The sequence below is a fragment of the Anser cygnoides genome, chromosome 25, assembly GCF_040182565.1.
Source record: "Anser cygnoides isolate HZ-2024a breed goose chromosome 25, Taihu_goose_T2T_genome, whole genome shotgun sequence".
In the NCBI taxonomy this organism is placed as follows: domain Eukaryota; kingdom Metazoa; phylum Chordata; class Aves; order Anseriformes; family Anatidae; genus Anser; species Anser cygnoides.
The window spans coordinates 2,760,584-2,777,740 of record NC_089897.1 but is presented as its reverse complement, the minus strand read 5'-3'; the positions used below and the strand labels follow the sequence as shown (position 1 = coordinate 2,777,740).

Sequence of the window (17,157 nt, the reverse complement as noted above, 5' to 3'; positions counted from 1 at the left end):
AGGTGGCTGAGTGGCAGCTTCCTTACTGATTTCTCTTCTGAAAGATGCCGAGTATCTACAGACGGGCTTAAGTTCAGAAGTGTGCTGTCTGTAAGCTGCATAGGCGGTTCTTAAACCCAAAGGGACTGGAGCAGAATCAAGGGTGCGTGCATTGTGGAGAGCGCTGTCGAAGCGGCAGTGTCCAGGGAGCGAGGCTGTCAGGTGTCCTGGGGGAGGCGCGTGCCTGCAGCTCAGAATCATCCTGACGCTGTTAGTTTGGGCAGTATGTTTTGTGTTTCCAAAATCTGTGCCCTTGTCTCCTCATGGATTTGTTTCCTTGTGGGAAATTGTCTTGCCAAGCAGCGCATCAGAGATTGTTCTTTGTTCCCCTGTTCTTGCAATAGTCTCTCTGTCGTCCTTCGAGACCCTTTCTTTCCTTTCATAATAATTGAGTCCTTCCAAATTGACTTGGTTTCTTTTGTTTCTGTCTGTCTTTGTCTAGAACACATTTAAGCCTGACAACATGACTTCCTCTGACAATGTTAAAGCTAAATACATTTCCAAACTTAAAGCATGCTGTGCAAGACCTGGGAAAAATAGTAAATTTGAGGTTGTGTAGGGGTGAGCCTGCTTGTTGTCACATTTAATCTTTGACAGAAAACAGTGAACTTAGAATAGCTTTCTCACGTGCTTTGCAATTCAGTAGTGACTGAAGGATCATTGTATTGAAAAGTTAACTGGCTCTTTGCTGAAAGTTTTCAATAACACTCCTTAGGGTATGCTTTTGTTTTTCTTAGTGCTACACTTGGTCAAAATGGGGCAGAGTCCTGGGGCCAGAGACGCGCGTGGTGCTCGGATGGCTCTTAGCATGTACTTATCTTTCAGTGCCAGCCTTTGCTTTCCCAAAGCTTACATTGCAAATGTGAAGCTGGGGACATTCCTTCCCACAGCGTGTGCTAGACAGGGAGCACCACCTGCTTCAAGAAGCCTAGCTCTTCCCACAAGAGTTTCTGTTCATACTGGCACACAGTTTTGTTGGATTTTCCACTTAAATGGCTGAATCTTTCATGCAATTTATCGTCCTTAAAACTGTTTTTGAAATTTCGGTCATCTCGCCATGAGACTGAAAGAGGTATAGTTTATAATGGTTAAGTAATGATAGTAGGGACACCTTATTTTCAGGAGTTGTGTTTTGGACTTGCTAGGAGTGTCGTCTTCTTCTGGAAAATTGTCCCAGATAAGCTAAATTAAGACAAAAGAGTATGCGAAGCTGCAGATTTGGAGGCATCTTAGAGTCTGACCCTGATGAAAACTCTGAACACAGTCTGCATGATTCTTGTAAACGGGTAAATTGCACTTCCAAACAATTCACCATACGCTCCTGCCCAGAAGTTCAGGGTCACCCAGTCTCCTACAGTCAGTGATGTTGTCTTTCCCCAGACTAATAGCAAGGAATTCTTTTGTCTGGTACTTCCCACAATTTTCTTGTGCGTTCCCATCTAATAGCATGGCAAGTTTCTGTCGGTTCCCTGTTGCTTTGTGGCAGCAGTCCCCCTTTTCTTCTTAGGCACCTTGCACATGTTAGATCCTGGCTTAGACTCTCCTTCCACTGGCGCCCATCCTCCCAGCCCTCTTGTTTTTATCCAGTTTCCAGTTTATTTTCTTTCCTGCTTGCCTCCAGCATCATGTTGTCTTGATCACTCTTCCCCAGTTTATTTTACATGCAAATCGAAGAGATTGCTGTGCTGCTAACTGCCGGCCAGGTTGGCAGGAGTCACTGAGCAGCTACGTGTTTCAGTTCTAGCACCAAGCAGCAAGGCCAATTAATAATCATTAATTTATCAATAGTAACTTGCCATTCTGGACAGGTAGGTGCAACCAGCAGAGTTGTGAACTTGAATTCACTAAAATGTCCTATTTTAGTTGCAGACCCCCAAAGATTCCCTGGAGTTTGAGCAGATTTTTTTCCCTCCCGTGTTTATATCTTGGCTAATATTGGAAAGATTTTCATGGGAGCCAAGGAACGCCCTACATGAATTCCCTCCTCCAAAATATGCAGTGATGGAGTTCAGCAAAAGAAAGGTAGATGCAGTTTTTGAAAAAGGAGAAAATACATGTTGTTCTAATTCTCAGAAGTGGATGAATTATTTTGGCCGAAACTTATGAATACCAGCGTGGGAAACCAGCCCAGACGCTTTGGCTGAGTTTTAGGCAACTGAGAGCAGTCTCATAATAGGATGTGTCAGGCAACCTTCATATGTTTTGCTACCAGCCCCGCCTTTCTCCTTGTGATGTAGACTGCTTGAATACATTGTGGAAAGTTGGAAGAGTAGACAAAGTTTTATTGTGGAATAAACGTTCAAGGGCACAAGGGCTTCAGCTGGAAAAAGCCTCTGGGGAAGCAGTTTTAGGAGATTTTTTTGCATAGTTCCATTGGGAAGAATATGTAAAGGAAAGAGCCTTTGTTCATTTTGGGCAGACCTGAGCTCAAACCAGAGACGAGAAAAGAGTTTGGCCTCAGCCTAGTCTCCATTTCTCAGAAAGTGAAAAAATAAGAAATATTTGCAGGAGTCTCAAGGATCACAGGAGCAGTACCAGGCTGAGCAGTGGGGATGGGCCTGCATTAGGGAACCTTTGCTGCTCACAACAAACTAGTGACTGAAATATTATTGAGGATTCAGTCATGGTAAGGCTAATGAGTATGAAGACCGTATGATCAGTCCAGGTGCAAATCTAGTTTGGGATGCAGCATTTGAAGGGTGATGATGAAGACTAAAGAGAACGGTCCAGTGTTAGTTTTCAAGAGGGTTTTCCCTATCCCTGGCTCTTTTGTCTTTGACTTATACCTGACTTCTCTCATTGCTACTACATAGCAGAAGAAATTGGGACCGATCTGGAAGAAAAGTGGATTTCGAATGATTTATCATCCATAACAGAAGTAGAAGAGTGCTTGTAATCATTTAAAGCGTTTTATCTCCTTGCATTTCTCTTCCGTGGCATTACGAATGTGCCTCACCCATGTGTCATACGGTTTGTCAAGGGAAAGCTTTAAATACGGCAGAATGCACCGAGTGTCATGTTGGTAAAGTAACAACTCTCTGGGCAATAAAAGTGACAAAGAAAACATCTGTTTTCATGAACTTCCCCTGGGACAGTCTGTATAGCACAATATAAAACCCAGACACATTAATGGCATTAACTTTTATGCAGAAATAATGCTGAAGCATAGGATTATGGATTATGGTTGCAGTAAGTGTATTAAAGAAGCTCCATTCTTGTCTTCCTGAACTTTGATTTACAAAACATCAGTATTTTAAATTCTGCAAAACACCACTCAAGCCCACTCTGTTTTGTAAATATTACGTTTTTTGCCTAATTGTATTATTAACATGAAATCACCAGACACAACTGGATGCTAATAAAAACTAATCTCTCTCGGAAGGAATGAATTTCTAAGCTTGATTTTATGAATTCTAAGGGAAGGCCAATGAACTGAAAAGTTTTTTATGCAAACTAAATGTCCTGATGTTATAGCTGTTTCCAAGTGTGACTCGGGAGTCTTGATATGGGTATATTTCTTACCTATATTTTTGCTTTTAGTGGCGTTTTATCTTCCATGGAGACTTGCAATTTAGCTTTTGTAACTGTGCTGTTTATCTCATCCATCTTTTAAAAAGATAAACAACCAAAAGATCAAAAGCCATTTCAGTTCATGTTTTCTTACTTGCCTGTTACAGCCAGACTGCATCTGTCGGGAGCCCTAGGAGTCCCAGCTATGGATTCCACTAGTTTATTGTCCTCTTCTCCCACTTTGAGCAGTGCGAGGCGTAGCACTGTGCAGGCTGTTGACATGCTTGCGGACTGTCTTTTTAAGCTAAGGAAGGATCCGAGCCCTCCACTTTCTGGACTCGGATTGCCTAATATGGTAAGGTATGTCCTCGGGCTGCACTGTTTTGCCGATACACCAGGGAAAGTTGAGTAGGAAAATGGAACAAAATAGGTGAACTTCTTACTAGCTGATAAGCAAGGAAAATCATTTAATCTAGATAGCATTATAGGATACTGCTCATCGTCTGCCTTACTGCTCCTAGCCCCAGGTCCCTTTTGGGGAATAAGGATGCAAGAGTTTTCCCCTGGTTTTACCCTTGAATATTTACTTATAGCATAGATGCAGTGTGACGTGGGAGGGAAGCCATCTGGCCCACGTCCAAGGTAACGTAGGCGGTAGCTGTGCGTCACTTGCATGGCTATAGTTAAATGATAGAGAACTTAATTATGTGGAAAGCAAGGCTATGAGAGATTGGGTCTGTTTAGTCCTGTTTATAAACAAGATGCTCTAATGGGTTGTGTGTGCTGCAGCGAGAGGAGATCTTTAATATGAGTGCAGCTAGCAGTATCAAGATGAGTTTAAAATAGCAGAAAATTGCTGCAAGAGCATGAGTTAGTGTTTTGCTGTAGAGCTTTAAGTGTGGTGAAGAACATTTGTATTGTATTTGGAGTACCCTGGCTTCCTTGGGAGGTAGAGGGGGAAGACACTATGGAACTGAAGATTCATTTTGCAAGTATTTCTACAAAAAATTCTTCACATCTGCACAGACGATTTGCCTCATGAGTTCTCCAGCCTAATATGCCTCTGTTGTTTTTACTTAACCTTAATGTTTCGAGAAGGTTATTGGACTTGCTGTCTGCTGTCCCTTTCGGTACAGCATTTAAATCATCAGCATGGCTGTCCAGGTCCTATTTACAGCTCTGGGAAAACACATTGTTTATGCTTAAAGCCAAGCAGGCCAAGTCGGCTACATAGACTACAGGGTTACAGCTAAGTACGTTCAGGTTAATTCCTGCAATTCACCGAGTTGCTGAATTAGGAAGGTGTAATGTGAAGCAGCGGCCATGATGGAGTTGAGTAACACAAAACCAGCTAATAGGCGATTCGCAGGTCCTGGTAAGATGAAGCAAAATAGCAAGTCCTCCAGGAATGATTTACAAGGTCATAGAGCCATAACTATTTAAGGTAACTTCATGCTTTAACTTCTTCTTTAGGAAATTACTCTCACAATTTCTATGTAGTCCAAGGTGCCAAATCTCTCTCAGTTGTCAGCAAGTGATTTCTCCTGAATTTATGGAACTGAGCTTAGCAATGAATCGGATACCACCCCCCTGAATACCTTGGCTTTTGCTGGCATTGCTGGGAGGTCTGTGCAGTTAGTTCAAATTATCCTGTTCCAGGCCAGGGTCCTGTTCCTTTGCCTACATGGGATTCATCTCACTGGTGTCCAGGGATCCTTTTTCTTCCCAGAAGGAACTGGGAGCAGTGTGATGACACAGTGCGTGGGGTGGCAGCAGGATCAGCAGCACGTGGACGCATCTCTCCACCTCCAGTTCCACGTGAATGTGGCGCAGCCACTCCAGGAGACAGGACTGGTTGCATTCAGTGTGGTTATTAGCCTTCCTCAGCTGGGTGAGGAACGGTGTAATTCCCTGGAACGTATCCCAAAGACGAGGTAAACCCAACTCTTGTTTTATGGCTAGTTGTATTCTTACACTTTTTGACTTTCAAAGTTAACAGCATGTGTTTGTGCTGATACACGTAATGGAGCATCATGCTAATTTTTGTCTGAAACTGTCAAAGTCTATCTCATCATGACACGCTCAAAATTATGGAAGGGAAAAAGATCTCTAACCGCTTAACTACTTGTAGCGGGCTCTCTGCCCCCTGGGAGCTGATGATCACATTTCATTGTCAGTCATCCAGCAGGCCACAGCGTGGGTCTCCCCTGGTGTAGCTGAAAACATTCTTCAGAAAAATCCAACCTGCAGGATTGAAGTTGTCGCATGCAGCAGCAGATGTCTGGGTAGCCCTGTGGTGTGGACAGGGTTGTCTGCCTTACAGAGTGGGTGAATTGTGCATGGGCGATAGGAAATGGCTTCAGCAGATGCAACATGAATTTGTTGCTCCTGGTGCTTCCTTTCTAGCCCTTCTCACCAGTCAGCTGGCCAATGCTTCCTTGTGGCCATGTGGCAAAGTCCCTGTGAGGTTAATAGTCCTTGTTGCTTGCAAGGACCATGCAGAATGACATAGCCTCATGTGTAAGTAGTAAATGATTTGTCTCCCAGATATGTCCAGAAGGAGTGAAAAGCAGAAGCTGTATTGCCAGATGGCTAAAAAGGAATGAAGAATAATCTACATTTGTTTGGAAAACCGAAGTCAAATTCTCTGGCAATAAAATATCCTTTGGAAACTACCACTGTAGGAAAAATTGTGTGTTCCAGTGACTCAAGTGTGGTGATGTTGTTTGTCACCCTTGTCTTTAAAAGGTCACTTTTTGTTCTGAGTTTATATCCTCCTACATGCTTTTGTTCAGAAAGAAGCCTCATATTTGGAAAGTCATTGTTTGGGGTTTGTTTTTTTTTTACATTTAGACATGTAGTATCACTACCAGAAGTAACATGGTTTGGCAGGAGCTGCTTCATTATTTGGTATGTCAAGATGTAGAATCCTTAAGCTGTAAAACTCCTTCCTGGCAGGGCTTTGCAACCAGCTTTGGTTTTTCACGCCTCAGTATGTTTTCTTTACTCATTATAGTAGGTACCCAGTACATAGCTAGTGCTGGGCACGGCTTTGTAATGGGCTTTTTTTCATTGCTCCTCGATTGCATCCTTGGGAGTGAACATAACCTTCTGCACCACAATCTGCTGCTGCTGTTGAAGGAAGGCCAGGAATAGGCTCGAAACATAGTTAGATAGCAATGTGTTGAAGTTATACATTTGTTTGGCCAGCAGCACTAGGATATTGCGTTGTGTCAGCCAGTTGCTTCCACAGACAAGCTAACGCAAAGGTTTTACAGCCATGGAGTGGCTGGGGAGGGTGGGAAGTATGCAGAATCTGATGAATTTCGATAAAGAGCAAAATGGATCTGTTTGTGCCTGAGTGCTCTGAGATTTTTATTTCTCTTGTCATATTTTGGAAAGTCCCATAGCTGGAAATGGCTGTGTTTACATCTGGTTCTTATATTCGTGTTCACTTTCTTCATTTCCCTGACACTGCCTGTTAATGTTTGCGAGTTTCTGCCGCATTCCTCCTCTGTAATTCAACATGTTTGTGCTTCCTCCCTGCTTTGTTAGAAAGCTGAATCAGGGAAGAGGTGACTTACCAATGAACACTTGCCGAGTGCAACCGTTGAGCGGCTTTTACTAGAAAATGTTCTAACACTACTTTATTCTTAATGGTAGTCAGTGGATGAAAACTTGATTTTTGGCATGAGCAGTGCTCTAAACTGGACTTCAGAGTGGACAATGGAAAGAAAACATCTCTCCAGATGTTATCATGCTGCTTTTTTGGAACAAAAGCGTAATATTGACATTGGGAAAGAAGCCTGACTCTGAAAAGACAGAAGCAGCTTTTGGATGAACATGAAGCAAATTATCTGCAGATCTCAGCCCTCCCCCTGGCGTGCAGTCATAGCGAGGGTTGTGGCATACAAGGATGGAGCGTTGGGGTTGCACCAGGCCTCTGGGTTCATAGCTGGTCACGCTTACAGCCTCAGATGGAATGGAATCTGTTTATTGTTCCTGATTATTGATTCCATTGTCATCCATTTCTCTAACATCTTAGCATCATCCCTTCTGGAGATGCGGTTAACATAATGAAGTCCTTCTCCCTCTTCTGCAAACTTTTCTTTAAATTCAGTTTGCAGCTTCTGAAGTCAGGGAAGTCCCCGGAGCTGTAGGTGTACATCCTTCTTCTTGTCCTGTTCCAAACACTGGATTTGAGTGTTCACCTTGTTCATTCTTCCAAAATCTCAATTCTCATCCACAGAACTGCTTGAATGCTTTCTCCTGCGTGCATAATTTGGCACTTACAGGTGCTAAAATGAAGTTTCTCTGCTGAGAATGGTGGTTTTTTTTAAACTCTTTTCATCACTGCTTTTTATTTTCCATATTTGTAAGCAAACAAAAAAGTATGAAGTTTTATATTTAAAAAGTGCCATTCCCAGCCCACACTAAAATTATCTGCTTCTGCTCCTTCGTGGTAACCCAGGTAAGCCTATTAGGTACAGCTTCCAGCCTTTTTGTGATAAATTTAGTGAGGGGAATAAAAAGTGGGGGAAAGTATGATGCTGCATGTGCAATTATAGAATGTCAGCTGATGTGTATGTTCGGGAGGGGAGGAAGATCCTTTCCTTCTGCCTCCTATCCGTGAGACATAATGCCAGATCTGCTCCTGGGAATCCTAGTCAGTGCACTGCAGATGAAAGCCTGCTCCCTTGTACAGTTTGTATTCCATTTATGGCAAACTGCTGCAGTGCCTTTACATCACGTTTACAACAGAGCTCGTTGCCTGACCAATAATTTCTTTGCTACAGTCCTTCAGCCTTCTGTTGCCGAACATAACCGTCGCTGCCTTTTTCAGTTCTAAGTAAACCCTGTGAAGCTATAATTGAACCTGTTAAAGCTTGCATATAATTTTACCGTGATTTATTTATGGGGTTTTAAAGTGGTTTTTATAGAGCATGTATTTTCAATCAAGTTTTCATTATCCAAAATAATAGTGGGCTGGGTATTACGGTGAATACAGCTGCTAGAGCTTTGACCCTGAGCTGTCCCGCATAACAGCAGCGCGTGTCAGCCCTCTGGATTCTTACAGTGTGTGCAAACTGGATTGCAGTTCACAGGTAATGGAGAGTTGGCTGTACAAGGAACGACATTTAGTATTACAACCTTTAAGGCAGGCTTTTCAGCACATCTCCTCGGATAGATAACAGTTCTGCTAATTTCAAACCAGCTCATTATGCACTGAAATGAGCAGCTTTGCTACAGAACCAGCAGAATTTCTTTTGCACTAAGGCGGACGGGCACAATGAATAAAGATGTGAGAGCAGCAGTAACAAGACTTAGCCTTTTCTGTGCAGGTTAATTCTATTCCAAAAATTCTGGTAGTGATCTTGAGACTTTAACCACGAGATCCCATGCGGAGGAAGAAGTGACTGGTGTCCCCGTACCCGGGGTGTGGTGAGCACCAGTACTGTAACCTTTCATCCAGCTCTGGCACTCTGGATGTTAAAACGGGATCCCTGACTTGTCAGAGCAAAGCTCAGGTTGATCACGGGCTTTTCCTTTGCAGATAACGATGCTCACATCCAAGCATTCGGACAGCGTGGAAGGATAGTGCAAGGCATGCAAGACATTCTTCCAGGGGAAAAAAAAAGTAATTGTAATGCTTAGTGTGTGGAAAGACATTATTTAGGGCTTAAATAATCAGAAATATAGGACATCCTGGCGTGGATGGAATCCCAGGATTTGTTAAACTGTGCCCACAGTATAAGCGCTCCTTAGATTTGTTGTTCTTTTGAAGGGGAGGTTCTCTACACCATGGATTTCAGTTTTGCATGCCAAACCAGTAACATAAAAGCAATTGGAAATCGAATCTTGAGTCTGTTCTCTGTAGCTCACGTCAATAGTTCAATAGCTAATGGATATTTCGTGTTTAAGCTGAGTTTCTCTGCTTTTTTTTACAGACTACTTTAGACCCAGAACAATTACTTTATGGGCATGTAGTGCCAGGATAGTTTATTTCACTCAGTCTCTCCAGAGAGGTGTCATGATAATAAATGTAGCTTTAGAATGAATTTAAGTATTGCATAAAATAAGAAATATAGATTTCAGTATTTCCCTGGACTTGGCCATGACTAAACATACAAACAGCGTGCTCTGCTCCTGCAGGAGCAGAATCCAGAAGGGAGGGTTGTGAAGATTTGTAATTGAACAGCAAAGAACTGAAGTCCCCAGGAGGTGCCAGCAGTGTCTGAGGCTCAGTGCAGCCTGACTTCAGCAGGGAGTTCCTCTGCCCAAAGAAAAGCGAGCGAGATCATCCTCAAGGGCTGCGTTTGTCACTCCCAGGTGTGCCAACTTACCGATCCCTGGTGCTGAGGCCAACCAACAAGGCAGGCTCACCCACGTTGTTGAACCATCGTACCCTCCAAATCGCTGTGGCCGTGGCCAGGGCTTTTGGGAACGGTCCCTGCCAGTGCCCAGCTTGTGCATGGAGGAGTCTCGGTTGGTCCGGGACGAAACGATGCTAGAGACCTTTCTGACAGCTCGGTGGTCTGCGGGATTGTGCGCTGGTGCTCAAGGATGTTCCCTGGCTGTGTTTAATCTAGCAGATGTAGTCAAGGGGAGGGTACCCTGCCAGAAGGTACGTGGTGTGGAGAGCATCCTGGTGCAGCGTGGCCCCAGGTACGTCCTCAGCTCACCCCCTCCGTCAGCTGAGCCCTGGGTAGCTGGGGAAGGAGATGTGTTCTTCCATACGTGCCTGCTCGGGGGAGATAGGGAGGTTTGGCTACAAATGAAAGAAAAGTCAACTGAATGAGAAGTAATTCGTTGGCATACAAGAGAGCGTGGTGAACCTGATGTGGAAAATGACAGCTAGGACTTTGAGGAGATAGGCTTGGGATAATTTGTTCCAAAAATACCAACCGCTCTCCCTCATCCTTCAAGTTTTATTAGAATTCTTGTCTCCCAAGAGGGCTTCTGTTTTCCTTCTCCCCTGCACTCCCGGAGAACATGCCGTGGGCTCGCATCACCTGGGAGCATCGTTCTGCAGCGCTGGCTGTAAATCCTAGCTTTGTTTCCCATTTCTGTCTGCTGCAGGTTGGAAAGTTACTGTGCTGCTTAAATTCGCATTATCAGTGTAATATTCTGTAGGTGAAAGTTTTCAACGCGGATAAAAAGGGTATTTGATTTTTTCCCCTCAAATACGTGGCTCAGAGCTGCATCCTCTTTCTGGTATGTCGTCTTCTCACGTACGGGTTTCCCTCTCTGTTTACAAAAAACACATTCTGCTTGGGTGCGAACACAAGTGTCCTGACCGAAGGAAGGGTGAGGATGGCTACCTCAAAGGAAAAATGTCTGAAAAGTGGTCATAATCACCATTGCTCAGAGCAGAGAAGATATTCGTGCTGCTTTACTCAAAGTTGAGACAAAACTTCAGAGTGATGTTGCCCATAAATACAGTTCAGCCTGAAGTTACGGCGTGCGCAAAGTCTCGTGCTGGGGTTTGTGGCTGTGTAAATATTGCTCATTATTATTCCTGGTAGCTGTAGAAATACTCCGTCGCAAAATGAGCAGTGCCACGTCTACAGCAGAGCGCAGGCTGGCGTTGCATACTGAGGAATATTCTGACAGAAGCCGTCAGATCTAAACCGTGCCCTTGAATATCCGAGCCGTGGGGATGTGAGGACACGCGAGCTGCAAAGGAAGATCAGGTTGCGGACTTGCACAGGGGAGAACTTGAAAGCGAGCTGCGTGAGGCAGCAGGGAGAAACCCCAAAATTGGGCACCTTTGTTGAAACAACGCTGAAACCCAGCGTGTTTTGCCATATTGCATCTCATTTGCTGTCTTTCTCCTGGCTGATCAGGATACTATTTCTCATGCTAGCCCTTCTCTTTAAAACGAGTTCTTGTCCACCAAGACGCGTTTTGTCAATCTGTGAGGCATCTGCACTGGATGACTAATTAACTTTTAATTAGTAGGGAAGAGAAAGCTCGGGTTTTGTTTTGGTGTGAGGCTCAAGCTGTGAGTTGTGTACTTCAGCGCTGATTTTGGAGCTTTCCTGCCCCTCAGCAGGAACGTGGCTCCGGAGGGATGCGGCAATGGGTCGCGTAGGGTTGGAGGGGAAGCAAAAACGGGCGAGATGGACTTGTTCGGCTCCACCTCGGTGACTAAGCTGGGCTCTGGCAGCCTTGTGATCGTGATTGAGACACGGGTGTGCTGCTCGCCACACGGGTTAGCCCAGTTTCAATTCCTCGTACTGTTTTGAAACCCCAGAAACCGAGACCGGCGCAAAAGGACAAGCCGTGTGCGCGAGGTCTATAAATGTGCGCTCAGTGCCCGAGTTACCTCCTTGCTGTTGCTCCGAGAGCTGGGGGTGATGAGCGCAACAGATGGAGGCTTGAAAGATCAAGGTCCTGCCCCAGCCTCCTTGAGCAGCAGGGTGCCTGTCGCTGCCTTCTCGTGTGTCTGGACTTCATTTCCATACCTTCAAAAGGGAATGCAGAAATATTTCCAGGCAGAATTCGACCTCTCCAAACTTTCTTCCTTCCTGCAGCCAGCGAATAACGAATCCCCTCCTTTCTCATGCTGAGGTATCAAGCAGAAACCTGATCTCGAAGTGACTTTCCCCGAGACCAGCAGTCCCACAGCCACATTTCCTTCTCTAAGGTCACGCAGCGATGCTGCATCGCTTCTCCTGGGCAGTGCTGAATGCAGGAGGCATTCACACAGCTGCTGGTCCAAGCACCATTCCCTAACTGTGGATGTCAGTGAAATTACACGATCGCCAAGCAGTGTGCAAAAACAGGGCAATGCTTCAGTCCAACAGAGAGATACATGAATGTATTAATAGTTTTTCAGTAGTTTTACATAGCTATTCTTTTGCACTTATGAAATATTTTGTGATAAAGCGACCTGGAGCTGGAGCAGAGTACACGCTGCAGATGGGTTAACTCCTGGCACACTGTTTGGGCAGGGGCTGGTTTGGATGGGTGTAAGTAAGTCCAGATCAGACCAAATCCTGCCGCGTGGCACCGCTTCTTCAACGCTGCCTGAGCAGGGCTAGTTCAGGTACTGAGCTGACCCCTTCGGGTACTGGGGCTGACGCCTTTCCAGTGAAGAAAACCGGAGGCTTTTGCAACTTGCTGTGCTCGACTCTTGTATTTAGCGTATGGGAGCTATTAAATCAGCTCACCCGCTGTGTGTCTGAGGGCACACTTCCCGTGCGTTTTTCAGTTGAACACGCTGTGTGCTCTGCTGGGACCTGAGAGCCATCCACTCGCCTTTCCAGCAAGCAGCCTTGCCTCTGGAGACGCTGCTAACGTTGCAGAGGGCGGCTGCCCGGGGAGGTAGCGTTACAGCAGAGCTCGCTGGAAGTTTGCTGAGAGGTGCCTGCCCTCCCCACCCTTCTTTTCCTCCAAGCTCCTCTCCCCTCCTCCTCGATCCCAGAAGCTCATTTGAACACATACATTACACAAGCGAAGTGTCGCCTTCTCGCAGCTCCAAACAGGCTTCTGAGCAAACAACAAAAATCCTGTTGTACTGCATGAATGTGTACTCCCTTTAATGGTATGAACTGCTCCGTGTCCTTTGAAATATCTCCCTTTGTCACAGCCACAAAATGCGTGCTGAGGCTGGCGGCTGGAATTTAAGCTTTGCAAAGTGCAGCCGCTTTGCCTCCGACCTCCAGCTCTCAGCCTGCCGGGCCTTGGGAGCTTAGAAGTTTTTACTTTTTGTCCTGTTTCTCTTCTTTTTTTTTTTTTCCCCTTTTTTCCCCTACAAGTGGCAGCCCAAATCCCAAGCTGAAAGTGAATCACTGCTGCTGGCCGCCCTCCAGCATTCCTGGCTGCGCGAGTAAGGATCTGGAATGTCAGAGGCAGCGGGGAGGGAAGGGAGAAGCGTGCGCGTGGGTAAAGGCGCCCGGGAGGAGGAGGACGGAACAAAACACAACTTCATCTGGACTGCCCCTTTCCAAACCAGTGTTTGTTCCTGATTTATGCTTTCGCGTTTCGCTTAAAGCATGCAGCTCCACGCAGTTACGGCAGAGAGCTCGCAGCAGCGCTCCGGAGTAAAACAGGTTTTTGTTGTGTTTTTTTTTCTTTTTCTTTTTTTTCGCAAAAGCTTCATGTCTAGATAAACTCAGCCTTTTCTCTGGCTCTTCTTCTTGAGCCGGGAGATTTTTCCTCCTCCCGTTTTGGGGGGAGAGCCTCCTGGTCGCGCGGCACAGACGCGAGGAAATGCCCTTTTGTGGAGATCGCGGGACGGGGCCCGGACGGTGAGGGTGGCACGGCGCCGGATCGCACCGCGTCCCTGACACTGCCTCTTCTGCCTGGACAAGAGACGTTGTGGAGCCTCAGCTCTCTCTGCAGCAGATTAATGCCTAAAATTATACACCCTAAACAGCAGGGTTTAATTACCAGAGCTGTGAATAGTTTAATTAGTTTGTTCTGACCTTGGAAGAAGGACCTGCCCAGCGCTGTAGAGCGACAGGAAAGCAAGACTTTTATTGCTTCTCAAAGCTACCCAGCCTGCGAGGCCATGTCGTCCCTGTACACCAGGAGTAAGGAATATACTCGAAGCAGGAAGGCTCAGTCAGATTCGCCCCCATCCTCTCCTTCCCCGATTGCAAAGACACTCAGAGTAAGCAGCCTTTTCCTTTCTGTATTGCAGGGAGACCCGCTCGGTGAGCGGAGTCGGCGGTGGTGGTTTGTTGTCTTGCCCTCGGAGACCTGTGTCTGGGGTTTGTTTTGGAAAGAGGATCGTTTAAATGAAACTTGGGAAGGTGCCTCTGTAGCAACAGGTTTTAAGAAAGCTGCAAATTCCTGGAGCCCTCGCGCTGCGATGATTTGCACTGCTGGCTGCAGGGGGTGGTGTGATGGCAGCTTCCCCCCTGCCCTGCTCACCGTGGGCAGAAACATCCCTCTCCAGCAGCCTGGTGCTACAAGAAAACGTCTCAGATGAAAATGAGGCAAAACCTGAGCAGCTTGTTAAGCTGTGCTCTTCCCATCAGTGCTTTTGATATTGCGGGCACAACGGGGTTTGCTCTCCAGTGAGGTTTTAAGCCTCGGGGCTGCTGTGAACTGCGGTATCGTTACAGAATTTCAACAGCACAAAAAGAAAACCACCTGTTACGGAGGTGCTGGCAAGTTGAGAGAGTTGTCTCGTCCTCCCTGAACTGGGGTGGTGTCCTGATTGAAGGAGGTGTTTGAAGGTGGGAACACCTTGCGACAGCGTTGGTGTTAGCTCTCGGGCAGCTCCGAGTCCTTGTGGTTGTAGGGGCAGCTCCCAGTCCCCATCATTGTAGGGCACCCTCTTTGCAGTCAAGCAGTGTTATCACGCCAGCGTCGAAGCCTGGAGGAATTAGTTTTAAAAAGGCAGACTAATTTTAGATGCAAGCATTAAATTAAGCTGAGCGCTGGTGTTTGCTCACATCAGATGTGCGTTGTCTGCTCCTTTGTAGTGACAAGTCTCGGTCTGGGAAAGGCATAGCCCTACATATGCAGAGGGGGTCGGCCCGCTGCCGTGGCCGTGGTGGAAGCTGCAGCCTCGGCACCTTCCCTGCTGCCAGGGCAGCTCTGGGGAGCTGGAGGTGATCCCTGCCCATCCCCTCTGCTCAGCTGGGTTCCTGCATCAGCTCGTACAGCTGTGCTCACCGTCCCCAGTGAATTGACGCAGCATCGGTAAGCAGCTTAATAGGAGGTGGGAAATAGGTTCTTATCACAGAATACAACTGAGAAACATTTTAATGTCTCTCAGAAACCAAGCGTTTTTTTAAAATCAGTCATGTTCTGCGTACACACTGACTCATTTTCCCCTCCTGATACATCTAGGCACATAAACGTGACAAACATCTCGCACGAGCTGTGACTGCCGTATTCGCTTGCATGGCGCATGCCTGGTGGCGTTGATGCAAATAACGGGAGCTGCTCGTGGTTTCTGTTGATGGCAGTGACGGGATCGCAGGCTCAGGGGGGCCTCGGGTGCCGAGCAGTGGGAGCTCCCAGGTGCAGGGTGGGAAAGGGAGAGCCTGGCAAAGAGTTTTCCTTGGCCCCTTGTGATTCTGGTGAGCAAGGAAGCCTTGCTTATTCTTGCAGTGTTAATAATGCTGGATGTAGCACCGCAGCATCGCTGTGGGAGAAGCCGTGCCGCAGGCACAGCGCCGTTGGCTCCCAGGTCATTGTAGGAACCAGCCCTGGTGTGTCAGGGCTGGGGAAATGCCAATGCCTTGGAAGGGTTTACCTCAAACTAAAACGAAGAGTTAACTCAGGCAGTGTAACCTCCAAGACAATGTAATTCTGCCATGAGCAAGAACGATAATTAAGTGCGTTTTCCTGTGGATTTGCCCCGTGATTGTGCGTGTCTCCCTTTCACCCCTGTGCCCACAAGGCTGGCAGCCCTTGCAGCGGTGTGCCGCCAGCCTTACTGAAACAGGCAGGAGTGTGAGATCTCGGAGCTTTTTAGATTTCCGTCCAGCTGAGGCTGATAGCCGCAGACCTGTGGTGCTCAACGTTCCCATCCGAGCAGGGGTGCCAGAACAGAGGAGCAGGCAGCGAGCCGTGCTCGTGGTACAGGCACGGAAACCTCGCGGAGAACCAGGCAGCCCAGAGGAGGTCTTACTTATTAAGGCAAAGAGCTGCGCGCAGATGGCATTTGCGGAGCGCTTTCCTATGGCATGCCCCGCTGCGCTTGCCCTGCTCTTTGTAGCATTCCTAACTTAGGTGTTATGATAAAGTTGCGTGGTTTTTTTCCACCTTTAACTGATGGGATCTCCACGACTGCACAGCCGAGGAGGGTGAGCGCTTCGCACTGAGCCGCTGCATGTCACAAGAAGGGCAATGTTCTCAAATACAGCAGGGCATGAGTGAAAGGCACGCCAAGGAAATTCTGCAGCGTGCCCCAGTGCCCTGGGGCGAGGTCAGCACCATCTTGCTGCCCTCGAACCTCGGTACCTCATTTTTGTGTTGAGATGGGACAGCCCGGAATCACAGTGACCGTGTAATTAAATCCTGTCAAGTCATCCTGGGTGTGTTTTACCAGGTGGAAGGGAGGAACGATTTTTATTTATGCTTGTTTATGCTGGGCCAGTTGTTTTTTCGTAGGAAATACCCTGTACTTGTGTTTCGGTTCATCTGTCTGTACCTTGGTACTCCACAACCCTTGCGCTTCCCCACGTGCTATAGATCAGGAAGATGAAAGCTGAAGCAGATGCGCGCTCCCAGCTCACTGCACGGATTTTAAGGGCAGCTTTTCAGCTGTTCCCTGCCTCCCTTCCTTTTGAGGAGCGCTCCTTGTCCTGTCATCCCACGTGTGTTGCTGTGAAGAAAACCACGAAGAGCTTCAAGCCGCCGGCCCCTTGCGTGTGCTGGGCAGTGGTGGCTGCACCTTGGCTGTCATCGCTCGATGTTTGTCACTCGCTTCTCGAGAGGCTGTAGAGTCAGCGTTGGTCCTGGCCATGCCCGAAGGTTTAGTAGAAGGCTTCTCCCATCTGCTGCTGGGTTGCTCCCTCATTAAGCCACCTTCCCTGATTGTTCCTTGAGCTTTGCAGCAGAATTTTTGGCAGTAGGGTCTCAGCAATCGAGTGTTAAGGATGCTCCATCGGCCGTACCGATTGGTTTTGTTCTGCCTTT

General features: G+C 46.9%; 1 protein-coding gene across 13 annotated transcripts in view; it reads left to right on the top strand.

Annotated features, from left to right (window-relative positions):
* PPP1R12B (protein phosphatase 1 regulatory subunit 12B) overlaps window positions 1-17,157 on the top strand; it is a 120,010-nt gene that overhangs the window by 76,642 nt on the left and 26,211 nt on the right. The window contains exon 1 of one of the 13 annotated variants that reach the window (XM_066983173.1): window positions 13,447-14,170. The exons of the other annotated variants lie outside the window; for them this stretch is intronic. Within the exon in view, the coding sequence (XP_066839274.1) occupies window positions 14,069-14,170 (102 nt within the window). The 5' untranslated portion in view covers window positions 13,447-14,068. Of the gene's footprint in view, window positions 1-13,446; window positions 14,171-17,157 lie in introns of those variants that run through there. 13 annotated transcript variants of the gene reach the window in all.